Source organism: Canis aureus, chromosome X (assembly GCF_053574225.1).
Source record: "Canis aureus isolate CA01 chromosome X, VMU_Caureus_v.1.0, whole genome shotgun sequence".
Lineage (NCBI taxonomy): Eukaryota > Metazoa > Chordata > Mammalia > Carnivora > Canidae > Canis > Canis aureus.
This window is the reverse complement of record NC_135649.1, coordinates 44650745-44669004: the sequence shown is the minus strand read 5'-3', so window position 1 is coordinate 44669004 and position 18260 is coordinate 44650745. Positions and strand designations below refer to the sequence as shown.

The 18260-nt window shown below is 35.1% G+C and overlaps 1 protein-coding gene across 2 annotated transcripts in view; it reads left to right on the top strand.

Annotated features, from left to right (window-relative positions):
- NRK (Nik related kinase) overlaps positions 1-18260 on the top strand; it is a 138998-nt gene that overhangs the window by 53080 nt on the left and 67658 nt on the right. For both annotated transcript variants that reach the window (XM_077887729.1, XM_077887728.1), the window contains exons 3-5: positions 8949-9005; positions 10332-10403; positions 17791-17916. In XM_077887729.1, the coding sequence (XP_077743855.1) occupies positions 8949-9005; positions 10332-10403; positions 17791-17916 (255 nt within the window). The remainder of the gene's footprint in view (positions 1-8948; positions 9006-10331; positions 10404-17790; positions 17917-18260) is intronic.

Genomic DNA, 18260 nt, shown 5'->3' with positions numbered 1-18260 from the left:
ACCTAACTGTTCATTGCCATTCTTGCAGTTATCTAATCTGATCACATAACTCATGCTAAAGTGTTAATGACAAATAATAACTCAGTATGTATTTATCCCAGCTGACATTTCAATAATCAGGAAGTTTTGTTACCTTAATAAAATTTAGGACATAACGAATGATTTTTGTACTTTATGACAGGTGATAGGATGGAGGGGGAGTTTTTTGAGTACTTGACCTTCTGGTGCCCCTAAAATCATACTATATGAGATGCATCTATTAATAATTAAACTTGAATAAGTTGAATGAGCTTGCTGACAAGACAAAGAGCTGCCTGAAGTGAAGATAGAGATACTTGATTCCAAATGTCAGTAGGTTTGAGCTTCCCATCAAGAATGGCTACAAATTATTGTTACTACATATCATCTTATGTTACTCAAATATGAGAGGGCTTGTGAACTTATAAAATAAACTTAAGCAGCAGTTTCTTTTATTATAATAATAATTAAAGCTAGAAGAATTTTCTTCTCCTTGTTATGTGATGCTTGAGAATTAAAAAGTCATTTTTTGCATGCCAACTCTGTTTCAGGGATCTTTGTTAATCCTGTGCAACTGGTGACTCCTGTATGATACTAGGGGTATTATTGATAGTAGGAAAAACACATTTATAGTTTAAGGCATTCCTTGTTATTTTACTGTATAATATTCACAAAGACCAGTGAGAACTGTGAGGCTATTTAACAGTCTAGAATGCAAAACCAAACTTTCTTTAAGCATTCTCCCTGTGTGTTTTCAACAAATGGTGTTTTAAATTAATTTCTTATAAAGCATATATTGTAATTGAGAAAAGGCATATCCTATAAATTGGATTTGCTGGTTTGGGTTCAACATCTCATTGAGGGAGACAATCCATGACAACATGGCCTTCAGTTGAGATCACAAAACAACTTCTATACGGCCCGTGATCCACAAGGTGGCACCACTGAGCAATTAGTTTATCTTAAGATGACTTCTAGGTTCTCTAGATAATGCTGAAGAATAATGTTATCCCTTTTCAAAACCAATATCAATCACTTCTAATGAATAGAGTAAGAAAGGGAAAAATTATGACTTTACAGTGGAGAAACTTTGCAGACATCACTTTAACCAAGTACTCAAGGTTAACATCACTGGTGATCAGTCATTGTTATACCATGTACTCCTGACATGACATGGTGAGAAGGGCACTTCACCTTTGTGACATTTTTTTCCTCAAACCCATAACCTGAGTCTAATTATGAGAAAACATCAGACAAATCCAAAGTTAAGTATATTCTACAAAATACTTGACCAGTATTTTGTCAAGATCATAAAAAACAAGAAAGAAGACTAAGGAACTGTCACAGATCAGAAGGGCCTAAGGAAATATGACAGTTAAATGGAATGCAGTATTCCAGTCTGGGTTTTACAAAATAACATTAGTGAAAAAACTGGGGAAATCTGAATAAGGACTACAATGTAGTTAAGAGTATTGTACCAATATTAATTCTTAGTTTTGACAATTGTACTGTAGTCATATAAGATGTTAACATTAGAAGAAGTTGAGTGGAAGATAAATAGATCTTTGTGATGTATGATCTTTGAAACTATTCTCTAAGTCTAAAATTATTTGAAGTAAAAACTTTAAGTCAAGGAACTCTCAAAAATACTAGGTTAACAGGCAGCAATTTTCCATTTATTTATTATATGGATATACCAGAAATCTATAAAAGCTTGAATAATGGTTAGGCATATTAACCCAGTATATGGTTTCAAGATCTGGAGTTTATTTCCTCTACAGACACAGTGAACATATTTACCAAACCCCACAGTAGGATACTTTGTTTGACAAAATATGTTTATGTAACTTTCAAGTGAGAGAATATATCACAGGTAATAAAAACCAAGTTGATTATCTCTGTTCTCTGCCCTTTGGTGGCACCTTTCAGTTATCTCACTAAATGTGTGTTATGAGATTGATAACTGTATTCTAGCCTTGCCTTTTAAAAACTCTGTGGCTTACTAACCACCGGTCATATGAGACAACATATGGATAAGATCTTTCTAATAAGCCAAATGTTTGTGTAGCACAGAATAGGAATTTGGACTATAAATATCCTCTTAGAATCAACTAAGGAAATATTTTTAACTTCCTTTTTTTTAAGATTTTAAAAATTTATTCATGAGAGACACAGAGAGAGGCAGAGACACAGACAGAGGGAGAAGCAGGCTCCTGGCAGGGAGCCAGATGCAGGACTTGTTCCCTGGACTTGGGATCATGCCCTGAACCAAAGGCAGATGCTCAACTGCTGAGCCCCCCAGGCATCCCCATTTTTAACTTCTTTAAAGGATGTGTGAGAACCAGTTTTCAACATGTTATATCTGTGCATACAGATATGAGAAAATTTTGACTTAAAAATTCTTATATAAATGATTAAGAAAACAATAATTTATAAGCCTTGATAAGAGCTAAATAAATAAAAATATTAATGTATATTTTCTCCCAGAGATGCAAATTAATTTGGGAGTCTCCAACATATTCACATGAAAAAGAATGAAATTGGACCCCTATCTCATATCACTCACAAAAATGAACTCAAACTATGTTAAAGATTTACATAACCTGAAACTGTAAAAATCCTAGAATAAAACATAGGTGGAAAGATTTCTTGACATTAGTCTTGGCAATGCTCTTTTGGATATGACACCAAAAGCATAAGCAACAAAAGCAAAAAAATAAATGAGACTACATCAAACTAAAAGTTCTGTACAGCAAAAGAAATCCTCAACAAAATAAAAAGGCATTGTATAGAATGGAAGAAAATATTTGCAAACCATCTATCTGATAAGAGGTCAATATCTAAAATATTAAATTCTTTTTTTTCTGATCAGTCAATAACCTATAGATTTTCCTTTCCTTAAAAAATTCTAGTTTTTGGTAGCTATCATGCTCCACCCAAAACCACTCACCTGATTTTAGACATTTCGTTATACATTAATTCATAGTTTCTGAACCCTATACCAAGTCTAGCCTATTCCCTTATCTTGATTGATATCCTTCTATGTGTACCAATTTCCTAGGGCTGATGTAACAAATTACCACAAACTGGATGGTTTAAAAGAAAAAAAAAACCGTTCCCTCACAAGTCTGGAGACTAGAATTCTGAAATCAAGGTGTCAGCAGAGCCATTCGTCCTCTGAAGTCTCTAGGGACAAAGTCTTCCTTGCCTGTTCCAGCTGTGGGTGATGCCAAAAATCCTAATTGTTCCTTGATTGAGATACACATCAATTTCTGCCTATTTCCTCATATGGCATTCTCCCTGGATATCTATGTCCAAATTTCCCTCCTCTTAGAAGGACACTAGTCATTGGTTTTAGGGACAACCCTAATCTAGGATGACTACAGCTTAACTTGATTATATCTACAAAAACCGTATTTCCAAAAAGGGTCACATTTACAGGTACCAGTGGTTAGAACTTCAACATTTTTTTTTGGAGGACACAATTCAACACAAAACATCTTGACCTAACTCTTTCAGGCTTGACTCCATAAACTAAAAACAGCAACCCATGCCACTTCCCATCAATGCTGTAACCATCTAACCAGTATAATTATTTAATGCTTAATTATTTGTCAAGAACTGTGGTTAAGTCAAGGTGGCAGCATTTCTAGAGCTACTTTAGTTACTGAAAAGTTTTCTAATCCATTTCTGACACATGGCCCCATTTACAAACAGTGGCATGCTCAATAGGATTGAAGTAACCTTAAATGTATGGGATTAAAACCTATCAGTCTTATCAGTGGGAAAAAATAGAGAAGTGTTGACATGCTTGTGTACCATGTAACATTGGTGGTAATGGTAGAGAGTTCTTTTCCTTTTGATTTTCTTTGATGAATTGGCTTTATTTTGATGAGAGAACTTGTAGGAATCATCTCAAAATAGCATTCATATACTTCAAAGTAGATGCTTTATAAAAAGAGATTTGACAACAAACAAGTAATATACTTAAGGATCACATTTCTGAAATCAGTTGATCTTTTGCATCACTCACTGACAGGTTACACCAAGATATTAATACTATTCAGAGACACCATTCCTCATTTGATCATTCTATAAGTAAAAACTGTTGCTGTCTTTCACATGAGAGCTGTGACTAATGACAGTCCTTTTGTTTGAATACCCCTGTATTTCCTACAGCTGTGGCAACAAATCCATGTATTAAATACCTAAAACAACAGAAATGTATTCACTTACAGTTCTCAAGACTAGAAGTCTGCAGGGTCATTCTCCCTCTGAAGGCTCTAAGGAAGATTCCTTTCTTCCTTCTTCCTAGCTTCTAGTGATCGCTAGCAATCCTTAGAATCCCTTGGCTTATAGCTCCATCATTTCAGTTTCTTCTGTCTTCACATGACTCTCCTCCCTCTGTGTGTCTGTGTCTCTGTGTCCAAATCTCCCTCCCCTTTCTGTTACCAAGACAGCAATCATTGGCCACTATAATTGACTATAATCCTCATTTAACTGGACTACATGTGCAAAGACATTATTTTCAATTAAGATCACATTCTGTAGTTATGGGTTAATCTAAATTTTTGGGAGACACTGCCTAACTCACTACAGTGCCCAAATCAAATCTTGTGCTAGATAAGGCATTATATTTTAAGTTGAAGTCTTACTCATATAAATACAAAACTGAATTTTTCTATGACTACAAGTTGAAATATTTTTTTAAGATTTTATTTCTTTACATAGAAAGAGAGTGAGTGAGTGGGGGGACAGGCAGAGGGAGAGGGAGAGAGGGAATCTCAAGCAGACTGCACTGAGCACAGAGCTGGACACAGGGCTTGATCTCATGACCCTGAGATCATGACCTGAGCCAAAATCAAGAGTCAGATGCCTAATTGTGCCATCCAGGTGCCCCTACAAGTTGAAATATTTTAAAAGGCACCAGCCACAAAATGAGAGCTCTGATTCCTAACCTCTGTGTCCATTTTTGAAAATTATAAGTTTATAACTTGTACTTTCATTTAGGATAAGACTAAATTTTTGGAACTCATAATGTTTCCACTAAGAATCTTTCAGGGGCACCTGCGTGGCTCAGTTAATTAAGTGTCCTGCAGTTGATTTAGGCTCAAGTCATGACCTCAGTGTGGTGAGATCCAGCCGGGCATGGGGCTCCATGATCAGTGCAGAGTACTGCCCCTTCTGCTCCTCACCCTGGTCTTACTCTCCCTCTCTAAAATAAATAAATAAATAAATAAATAAATAAATAAATAAATAAATAAGAGGCCAGCATCACCTTAATTCCAAAACCAGACAAAGACCCCACCAAAAAGGAGAATTACAGACCAATATCCTTGATGAACATGGATGCAAAAATTCTCAACAAGATACTGGCCAATAGGATCCAACAATACATTAAGAAAATTATTCACCATGACCAAGTAGGATTTAGCCCTGGGACACAAGGCTGGTTCAACACCCGTAAAACAATCAATGTGATTCATCATATCAGCAAGAGAAAAACCAAGAAGCATATGATCCTCTCATTGGATGCAGAGAAAGCATTTGACAAAATACAGCATCCATTTCTGATCAAAACTCTTCAGAGTGTAGGGATAGAGGGAACATTCCTTGACATCTTAAAAGCCATCTATGAAAAGCCCACAGCAAATATCATTCTCAATAGGGAAGCACTGGGAGCCGTTCCCCTAAGATCAGGAACAAGACAGGGATGTCCACTCTCACCACTGCTATTCAACAAAGTACTGGAAGTCCTAGCCTCAGCAATCAGACAACAAAAAGACATTAAAGGCATTCAAATTGGCAAAGAAGAAGTCAAACTCTCCCTCTTCGCCTATGACATGATACTCTACATAGAAAACCCAAAAGTCTCCACCCCAAGATTGCTAAACTCATACAGCAATTCGGTAGCGTGGCAGGATACAAAATCAATGCCCAGAAATCAGTGGCATTTCTATACACTCACAATGAGACTGAAGAAAGAGAAATTAAGGAGTCAATCCCATTGACAATTGCACCCAAAAGTAGAAGATACCTAGGAATAAACCTAACCAAAGAGGTAAAGGATCTATACCCTCAAAACTATAGAACACTTCTGAAAGAAATTGAGGAAGACACAAAGAGATGGAAAAATATTCCATGCTCATGGATTGGCAGAATTAATGTTGTGAAAATGTCAATGTTACCCAGGGGAATTTACACGTTTAATGCAATCCCTATCAAAATACCATGGACTTTCTTCAGAGAGTTAGAACACATTATTTTAAGATTTGTGTGGAATCAGAAAAGACCCCAAATAGCCAGGGGAATTTTAAAAAAGAAAACCATATCTGGGGGCATCACAATGCCAGATTTCAGGTTGTACTACAAAGCTGTGGTCATCAAGACAGTGTGGTACTGGCACAAAAACAGACACATAGATCAGTGGAACAGAATAGAGAACCCAGAAGTGGACCCTGAACTTTATGGTCAACTAATATTCGATAAAGGAGGAAAGACTATCCATTGGAAGAAAGTCTCTTCAATAAATGGTGCTGGGAAAATTGGACATCCACATGCAGAAGAATGAAACTAGACCACTCTCTTTCACCATACACAAAGATAAACTCAAAATGGATGAAAGATCTACATGTGAGACAAGATTCCATCAAAATCCTAGAGAAGAACACAGGCAACACCCTTTTTGAACTCGGCCACAGTAACTTCTTGCAAGATACATCCACGAAGGCAAAAGAAACAAAAGCAAAAATGAACTATTGGGACTTCATCAAGGTAAGAAGCTTTTGCACAGCAAAGGATACAGTCAACAAAACTAAAAGACAACCTACAGAATGGGAGAAGATATTTACAAATGACGTATCAGATAAAGGGCTAGTTTCCAAGATCTATAAAGAACTTATTAAACTCAACACCAAAGAAACAAACAATCCAATCATGAAATGGGCAAAAGACATGAAGAGAAATCTCACAGAGGAAGACATAGACATGGCCAACATGCATATGAGAAAATGCTCTGCATCACTTACCATCAGGGAAATAAATAAAATCTTTTAAAAAATAATCTTTTAGAACTTTTTCCTTTCATAAATATCATTGTTCTCATGACTGAGAGCATACTAAACACTTTACAGGTCATTGGATTACTTATGTATCACTCTTACCTGTGATCATTATGGCAAAACTTATTTAATGTATAAGAGGGGTCCAGTGGAAAGATGTATCTGCATAATGCCACATAATCAGTTGAAAAAATGTTGAGTATTAGCACCTCCTTTTTCCTATCTTCAATCTGAAATTTTTACTTTTCATATAGATGCTCTGGTGCCATGTATATCTAGACTAAAGATGCTAAGGAAACAGTGTCTTCAAATGGCCAATAATGTCCACTATTTTAATACAAACACAAAAAAGCAAAACTACTCCATAAACTTGCTTGATTTTTCAAGTGAGCTAGTTGAAGTTTCTTTTAAAATATTCATAATTTAGGGGCACCTGAGTGGCTCAGTTCATTAAGAACTGGACTCATGATCAGCCCGGGTGGCTCAGTGGTTTAGCACTGCCTTCAGCCCAGGGCCTGATCCTGGAGACCCAGGACCCTGCATGGGGCCTGCTTCTCCCTCTGCCTGTGTCTCTGCCTCTCTCTCTCTCTCTCTCTCTCTCTCTGTCTCTGTCTCCCATGAATAAATAAATAAAATCTTTAAAAAAAGAGAGAACTGGACTCATGATTTCAGCCCAGGTTATGATCCCTTGGGTCATGAGATCAAGACCTGCATGAGGCTCGTGCTCTGTGGAGAGTCTGCTTAAGATTCTCTCTCCCTCTTCCTCTCCCTCTCACCCTGCTTGCACTCACTCTTTTTAAAATAAATACATCTTTAAAATAAAATAAAATAAAATAAAATAAAATAAAATAAAACACTGATAACTTAATATTTCTGTTCTCTGTAGAATACCTGATATTTCTTCTATATGTAATATGCTATTTTCCATAATAGGCTATGATGTTTGACCTTATTTAATTATTTATTATTTAAAAATTTTAATTCCAGTATAGTAAACATACATTTTATATTAGTTTCAGGTGTACAATATAGTGACTCCACAATTCTTTTTTTTTAAATTTTACTTTATATTTATGATAGGCACACAGTGAGTGAGAGAGAGGCAGAGACATAGGCAGAGGGAGAAGCAGGCTCCATGCACCGGGAGCCCGACGTGGGATTCGATCCCGGGTCTCCAGGATTGCGCCCTGGGCCAAAGGCAGGCGCTAAACCACTGCGCCACCCAGGGATCCCTACAATTCTATACATTACTCAGTGCTCATCTCATAAGTGTAGTTTTAATCTACTTTACCTGTTTCACCCATCCACACCACTCCTTTTTAGTAATCATCAGTTTGTTCTCTACAGTTAAGAGTCTGTTTTTTTATTTGTCTTTTTTATTTCCTTTTCTCATTTGTTTTGTATCTTAAATTCCACATATAAGTGGGGGCGCCTGGGTGGCTCAGTGGTTGAGCGTCTTCCTTTGGCTCAGGGCGTGATCCCGGGGTCCTGGGGTCGAGTCCTACATCAGGCTCCCCACAGGGGGCCTGCTTCTCCCTCTGCCTATGTCATTGCCTCTCTCTATATCTCTCATGAATAAATAAATAAAATATTTTTAAAAATTCCACATATGAGTGAAAACATATGGTATTTGTCTTTCTCTTACATATTTCACTTAGCATTATACTCTCTAGCTCCCCATGTTGCAAATGACAAGATTTCCTTTTCATGGGTGAATAATATTCCATTGTGTACATATATGTGTATGTATATATGTATATGTATATATGTATATATATATATATATGTGTATGTATCTGTTCTCCTATCAATGCGTGCTTCTTGATTGTATAGATAGCATTTAATGTTTGTTACTATCCTGTGTTTCAGGGACTCCATGAAAAAACTGGTGCATTTACAGCTGTTAAAGTAATGAATGCTCGTAAGGTAATATATCTTGTCCATATTCTGTTCATTTAATGGACTGTTTATGGTGTTGGGATAAACAGCTTGGAAAATAGTTGTGTTTTAATCATTAGTATACAAAATTATAATTGTGTTAATCTGGATTTTTATATTTATCAATTAATATTTCTATCCATTAGTATCATATTTTTATTATTGATTTATTGTTTTTACACATAAAATGTTTCACTCACAGTGAAAGGTCTACATATTTTGGCATTCTTTAAGAATGAAGAAAATATCTATATTCCTGTCTACTTCTAGTTATCTGTTTCTAGGGATAGCAAAGAGGAGATTTCCTCTAATATTGTGTTCATTCTCCTGTTTTCCATCATATATTTCTCCCTGACCAACCTTTCCTTTTGAGAATTGAGGCCATTAGATTCTCAATGACAGGCAGAAGGAAAGAACTTGTCATAGATGCACATTTTTCAGGCATTTTCTGACAGATAAGCAAGAGGGACAGTTTAATTGACATTGTTCCTGCTAACATTTGTAAAGTTGTGTCATGGTTCATAACATATTGTCATAGAATTTGTTAAGCACTGATTTCTATCTTTTTTCTTCAGCATGAGTGCCTCACTTTTCAAGATAATATTAGCATGAACATAGCAAAGATAAAAAAATTTTCACTTCACTATACCCTAAAGAAAAATTCTCAAATGTTATGACTGAAAAACTATACATATTCACTGAACTGTTGTCAATGCCATAAACTGTTCTTTTCCAATTTGTGCAGGGAGTGAATTGCTGAAACTGTTTAAGGAGTTTTATGGTTTTTATTTTGCCAGTAAATGTCAAATGTTGAAAACCAATGTGAATTTCAAGGAATTTTGAGGTTTTGTGGATTTATTTTGCCCTACAAACCATGTCTTCCAAATAATCAGCCTAGTACTTTTTGAGTGTGCCTTTCTAAAATAATTATTTCCTTCTTTTGACTTGAAAAATCTTTTACATATATTTAATTTACCTTTTAGGTACTCTAACTTTTGAAATATTTAAAAAGTATGTTCAACCCATAGATAGTTTCAATTACCTTGTTTTATAAGGAGAAATAGCACTTTCCTAACATCAAATGGTAATGTTCCCATTAACATGGCAGTTAAATCTGTTACTATGAATTTAGTGCCAAGTTTCTGTATATATAAGAATTTGATTTTTTGAAGTAAAATTATTAGTGAAAATTGAGAGAGGAATAATATTATGTTACTCTTCCACTTAGTGCCAAAAGAACACAAAATATTTAAAAATAAATCATTCTCCGAGTGTACCAGTGGATCTAATAACATTTTGTTCTTGATTTTGCAGACCCCTTTACCTGAAATAGGAAAGAGAGTGAGAGTAAATAAATATCAAAAGTCTGTTGGATGGAGATACAGTGTGAGTACTGAAAGTCCCCTCTAGGTCTCAAGCTGTCTTTCCTTTAATTTTCAACTTTAAACTAACCCTTTATATCTTTATCTTTAGAGGGACATCGCTAAAATATTCTTGCCTGGAAGTGATAACATATTACCTTTTAACACATTCATTCACATAGATTCAATCATTGTACTTGAACACTAACATCTGTCATAAAGCAGGAGCTAGAAGAAATGGTTCCCTGAACAGATAAGTGTTGACAGCAGGTGAAGAATTGATTATATCCACAGAGCATAGAACCCTCTAGCTGAGTAGTAACAAAAGAGATAAAACCAAGAGAAAATTTTTCCTTGAATTGGCCTGCACAAGGTCTTTTTTACACCTTTCACATGGTATTCCAGACTGACTGGCTATTCCCCCATTGTGATTCTAACAACATTGCTATTGTATATGAGCTAAAGGAAGACTATCCTTTTTTTATTGTAAGAACAATAGCAGACAGAAAACCACAGACTATCCAAGCTAAGTCTTCACACATCTGGCATAGTACTTGATTAGATAACGGAGTGTGAAGATCCTTTCTACTTGAAGCTTTTTAACTGTCTTACAAAGCAGTCTCTATGACTCTAATAATTTTCTGGCTCTAGAATAAGGTCAGACAAAGAAAATTCTTTTTTGGTAGATGTTGGTGATCTATCAAAATATTCTGTGAGCCTAAAGACAGAATTCCTGCTCTTATCAATATAATTCATTGATATCTTTTTTCTTACTTTTCTCCTCAGCTATCTGGTATTCAAATATTTTAAACCTTTGTGCCTTAATAAATATTATCTCAGGATTTAAAATAACGTTTTCCATTAGCACAATCACATTCAGAAAACATTTGTATTTATATTAGAAAGGTATTGGTAAACAGCTTCATGATTCATCTAATAAGTACCTGGCTCCTGTTTTATTTACAATGTATCTCAGGACACAAAGCATATCCAAGTGAAAGAGTGCTGATTAATAACATGGTTTGGTAGATCAAGAAGCTGCAAAAGGCTAAGGAATGAAAAATATAATCTTTGACTAATTTTGGTCTCATCAAACATTTCTGTTAATAAGTCCCTTTAAAGATCTTTCCCCAAACCTCTCTGGTATTCTTTCCACGGGGAAAAATATTTTGGTTCTAGAACTGGGTGAAATTATAAAGGAAGTTGTGGTATCCTTGAGCTGCTTATTTTTGACGAAAAGTAGGATGTTCAGGCTACTCTGGGATCAACTGGCCCTGAGCCAGGAAATGCTATAGCATCATGTTACTGGGATGTGTGTGAGAGTTTTAAATTACCCACTTGGCCTGATGGATATAATATACTTATGTATTTTTCACAAGCTCAACTTCCTGTTAATTGAGAATGGCAAACACACTAATGCTTTTCAAACATATCTGATCTTGGTTTACTGGTTTTGGGGGAGTTTATATTTATGTGGGAAACTCACTCTTAAAACTTTTCTAATTGGTAACTTAGAACTCTCTGATTATATATTTTAGTAAGAAAAATAACTGTTAGCTGATCATCCAGTTAGTATCTCTAAATCATCCTGAATCCTTGGGGATAAGAATTTTGTGCCTTGTACACACATCTCTTTGAGTCAGGGATTTATGGAAATAGCAATAATATGGAAGTCCAGACACATGAGTTTAAATACCAAGCCTATCACTAAATTGCTAAGAAATACTTGGAAAACTGGTCTTACCTCTTTTGGCCTCTGATTCCTTATAGGTAAAATGGCACCAGAATATTTGGCCTACTTATAAACAGGGTAAAAAATATGATCAAATGCAACTGCATAGCTGTCTGGAGCCCAGCTATTCTCCTACTTTTGCTTGGGGACATGAACTTTCTAACTCAGAAAAAAAAAGCTATTTGATAATTAAACTATGAAACAAGTTAAAGGACTCAGTCTGGCCCTTGCTTCTCTTTTACATGTACTTTGTGTTCTTACCCTCACATCATCAACTCATTCCTATTTCTTGCACCCTTTGTGAATTCATATTCCTTTAAAGATAACCATGGTGCCTTGCTAGGAACTGAGAGCGTCCATGTACATATAGAACTGCTCGCTCCCAAGGTTTTTTCTATATGATGACAGATGATGTTACCATTTCAAAGGAAAGCCACATCAGAGGGAAAGCAGAAAGTTCAGTGGTCCTACATGGCAAGAATGAAAGTCACAAGGATCAACTTTTAGCTTTGTGGAAAACAGGTTAAGGGAATTCAAAGGGAGCTTATTAGCTGAGTTTCCTTAGGACGCTGGGATGAGGTTGGAACTTGAACTTCTATATAATTCTCATGCTACAAGTTGATTGTTTTATTTATTTCTGCCTTTGTTACACAATAAATACAAAGAAAGAACCTGTCATTGGATTTCCGGCTGGAGAAACCATGCCCTGTCTCCTTCCCCTAAAGACAAATAGGTGTCTAGATTTCTTTTCTAGTTGTTGAATATTTATGGAAAATAAATGTTTATCTACTGGAAAATCCCAGGGAAACGTTAAAAAATGTTCTGCAGCTGCTAGTAATTTCTCTGATATTTCAAACTTTTTACAAGTTATATTACGAATATTTGGGGACATTTCAGAACCTAGTACATTGCCTTATATTTATTTCATAACTATTTTTAAAGTCTAATCACACTGTAGCTAAATATTTTAAAAATGCCTATCTTTTCTACTGGGTTTCAGAAAATAAGCTAAGAAAGAAAATGAAAGCTGACTAGATATATTCAGCTATCTATTAATTTCAGCTAAAAAATGTATTTTCCTTAACCCCCAGGGTCATCAAGTCAAGGTAATTAAAGGAAATTCTGAGGAGAACTAAAGATATAGGTTAATTCCTTGATACTTTTCATGCTGGTTGACCCTTTTCTGATTCATTGCCCCAGAGAAGTCAAAGGTCTTTTTTTCCTGGATTTCAGGACAGGAACTCAACTATTTTTAATTGAAATGTCTTCTTTTCTATTTTTGGTTATTTGAGGAACCTCCATACCATTTTCCACATTGGCTATACCAATTTACATTCCTGCCAACAGTGCATGAGAGTTCCTTTTTCTCCATATCCTTTCCAACATTTGTTATTTCTTGTGTTCTTAACTTTAGCCACTTTACTAGGGTAAAATAAGTCAGACTGAGAAAGACAAATACCATATGATTCCACTCATGTGCAATCTAAAAAAGCCAATGAATAAACAAACAGCAGAATCAGATCTATAGGGCAGCCCCAGTGGCGCAGTGGTTTAGCGCCGCCTGCGGCCCAGGGTGTGATCCTGGAGACCTGGGATCGAGTCCCATGTCGGGCTCCCTGCGTGGAGCCTGCTTCTCCCTCTGCCTGCGTCTCTGCATCTCTCTTTCTCTCTCTCTCTCTCTCTCTCTCTGTGTGTGTGTGTCTCATGAATAAATAAATAAAATCTTAAAAAAGAATCAGATCTATAAATACAGAGAACTAAGTGATGGTTGCCAGAGTGGGGGAAGTGAGGAGTTGGGTAAAATAGATGAAGGGGAGTGGGAGATACAGGCTTCAGGTAATGTAGTGAATTAGTCACATGGGTGAAAGGTGCAGCATAGAAAACATAGTCAATGGTAAAATAATAGCATTGTATGGTGACAGATGGTACCTACACTTGTGGTGAGTATAGCATAATGTATAGAGAAGTTAAATCACTCTGTCATACACCTGAAACTAATGTAACATTTTATGTCAACTATACTCAAATTTAAAATTTTAATTAAAAAATTACTTACACTTTTCGGTCAAATAATCTTTTCTTTACATACTACAACATATTTACTTCGTACAGTAAGAGTACTCTTAAAAAGATTATGTAAATTGAACTTTTATAGACGTATTAGGTGAGCTTTTTTATTATAATCAATTGAAATTTAGAGCAAGTAGGAATTCAAAGGACCCAGGTGGTAAATCCATTTGTCAAGTGTAATCACTTCCTGAGTCATTTCATATCACCCTCAACTTCATTATGCACTATCCTGTGTTCATCAATGATTATGTCATTCATGTATGTGAATCTTAGTTCCTTGTATGTAAGTTCATTTAAGTTAAGGATATGATATATAAATGCATAAAGAAATTATATGCTTATTGGAAATTCCCAACAATTTAACTTACTTTTCTTAAGTTAACATTTTAAGATATTTTCTCCAATGCATTACACCTGTATACACATAAAGTGTGATTATTTTTTTAAAATATTTTGTTTATTTATTCATGAGAGAGAGACAGAGACAGAGACACAGGCAGAGGCAGGCTCCATGCAGGGAGCCCAACGTCTGACTGGATCCCAGGTTTCCAGGATCACATCCTGGGCTGCAGGTGGCGCTAAACCGCAGTGCCACTGGGGCTGCCCAAGTGTGATGATTTTTAAATTATTGAGAAGCAAAGAGCTTTTTATCGATTGGCTAAGAATAGTTACAGATAGATTATGGAACATATGGGAACTACTTGGTTGTCATGGGACAAGGGTAGAGCTGAGTCTTAGGGAGAGAGAATAGCTTCCTATTTCACTCCACTATAACAAATAATGATAGAAACAAAAGTTGGTGATATTTGTAGGTTGGGGTAAAAAGTGGAGAAAGGTGTATAATTCTGATAACACTCTAATGCAAATGAGAAGGTCAAGTAACAAAGATACTGTATGATAATACCTTGCATTTATAACATTCTTCTTTCAAGGACTTCAAAGAACTTTAAATAAATTGTCCTATTTGATTCCACTAATTTTCCATGGAGATGGTAATGGCTGCCAATGTCCATCAGATTTCTGAAGATGAATTCAACCTTGGGAAGATTAAGTGAATTTCCAACCTTTAGCTATTATTGATAAAACCCAGGTGTACTAATGCCCAGTGTAGATGTTCTGCTCCCCCCTCCTTTTTTTTGAGAGGGGGGGGGATGAGGGAAGGAGGCAGAGGGGAGGAGTAGAGAGAGAATTGTAAGCAGGCTCCACACTAGGTGGAACCTGAGATCATGACCTGAGCCAAAATCAAGAGTCAGATGCTTAAATGACTGAGCCCAGGCACCCCTAGATGCTCTTTTCTCATGACATCATACTGTCTTCTACTAAAAATATCTCTTGAAATTATGTGTTATACCTTGGCAATCCCATCCAAAAAGATAGCTTCAATTATCACTATAGAGGTAATCCTCAACAACAACAGTACCTTTAGCCCTGATCTGTCCCCTGAGTGGCACATGCATATCTTTATTCTGTGCAATTCTATGCATCCATATAAAGGAAGTACATTTGTGTTTATTGATATAGAAACATGCACTTTAGGTATTGAATAAGACATGCAAGTTGCAGAATAATGAGATATATATATTCTGGAGGAATAAAAATATTTAGAGGAATATACACTCAACTGTTACGACTAATAGAAGAAAATATTCAGTGAGTGTACAGCATTTACATATTTTACTTCACATATAAATACATTTTATTTATAATTTATATATATAAATACATTATGTACTTATACATGTATGTATAAATGACTTTAAGCATACCTTTATAAAAGATTAGCAAAGATCAAACCAGTACCTTTAAGATACAATGAGTCACAAACCAATCAACTCAGTGTGGTACAGGCATAAGGACAGAGATACCAATCAGTGGAAAGGACTATTTCTGTATATCAATGGTGGATTTTTGACAAGGGTGCAAAGACAATTCATGAAGAAAAATAGTCTTTTCGACAAATAATGCTGAGACAACTAGATATCCATATGTAAAAGAATTAACTTGCACCCCTAATTTATATGAAAATTAACTCAAAATGATCAAATACCTAAATGCGAGACTAAAACTATAAAATGCTTAGGAGAAAACATTGGGATAAATCTTTATGACCTTGGATTTGGCAAAGGATCCTTAGATATGACACCAAGAGTATAAAGAATAAAATAAGAAATAAATAAATCAGACTTTATCAAAATTGGAAATTTTGATAATCCCACAGAATGGGAGAAAATGTTTGAAAATCATATACCTTATAAATACTTGGATGTAGAATATATAAATCTTACAATTCAATAATAAAGAGACAACCCAGTCAGAAAACAGAGGCAAAGATTTTCAATTAGACATTCCTCTGAAGATCATATACAAATGGCTAATGATCATTAGTATGATTAACCATCAGAGAATTGCAAGGGAAAACCACAATGAGATACTACTTGAAACCCCCTAGGATGGTTATAATAACAAAATACAAAATAATAAGTGTTGGTGAGGGTATGGAGAAATTGGAATCATCATTGCTGTTGGGAATATAAATATATGCAGCACTGTGGAAAATGATTTGGCATTTTATCAAAATGTTAAATATGGAGTTAACTTTCGACCTAATCACTTCCTTCCAAGGTATATACCAAAAATAAATAAAAACACATATTCACAAAAAAACGATATGAATGCCACAGTAGCATTATTCATAATAGCCAAAAGGTGGAAATAACCCAATTGGTGAATGAAAATGAATAAAATAATAATATGTAATATAATATGGATGAATCTTAAAAAAAAGTTATTCACGAAAGTTCACATACTATATGATTTTCATTTATATAACATGCCCAAGATAGACATAGAAAATATATTAGAAAATTATATTTTCTATAGAAATAGAAAATATATTAGTGGTTGATTAAAGCTGGGATGTGTGTGTAGCAGAATTTAGGAGTGATAACTAGAGTATGAGGCTTCCTTTTGGGGTAAGTTATTCACGAAAGTTCACATACTATATGATTTTCATTTATATAACATGCCCAACATAGACATAGAAAATATATTAGAAAATTATATTTTCTATAGAAATAGAAAATATATTAGTGGTTGATTAAAGCTGGGATGTGTGTGTAGCAGAATTTAGGAGTGATAAATTATGAGGCTTCCTTTTGGGGTAATATAAATGTTTTAAAATGGATTGTGGTGATGGTTGCATAATTTTGTAAATATACTAAAAATCTTTGAATTTTATACTTTAAATGATAAATTTATGGTATATAAATTATATCTCAATAAAACTGCTACAAAATAAACAAACAAAATTGTAATGATTCTATTCAGTGAAAACTTTATACAGTGGCCATTGCTGCTGGTGCAGGGATCAAACTTTGAGAACCACTGAATTAAAGGATCTTTAATTAAGCTTTATTTTTCCCCCAAATTCCTGGTTAACCAGGGGTCTCCATTCTCTGACAATCCTAGTTGAGATTTTATTATCAACTGCTGTGTGGTACAATGGGTAGCCATAGGATTTCCTTTGTTCTACTGTAGTTTAGGATCCCATAGTCATTAACTGGCATAGCTTTAAGGGCTTTATTGTCTATCTTCTATTCTTATTCTTCAGGATGAGGAAGAGGATCTCAGGACTGAACTCAACCTGTTGAAGAAGTACTCTTTCCACAAAAACATTGTGTCCTTCTATGGTGCTTTTTTCAAGCTGAGTCCTCCTGGTCAGAGGCACCAACTTTGGGTATGTATTTAATTACCTTGATCTTATTTCCTAAGACTAAGTCTCAGTTGAGGAAATACACTTTAATAAGCTGAGATGTCACTTTTGTCCACAGGAAAATTTAAGGACTCAGCTGCTCAAAGTAGTATGACAAAATGTAATCTGATTCCTGGATGTGGGAGTGAAAAATATGGAATAATTTCAGTAAACTTAAATTCCTGTCAAGAGGCTTTAGGGCAAAATAGGGGAGGGCTCAAATAAACACTGGGAATATTGAACATATTTCTTTTCAAATATAGTTTTGCTGCTTTTAACTTTTTATGTACATTTGCTAGTAAATTAGAGGTATGGCTAAGAAGACTATC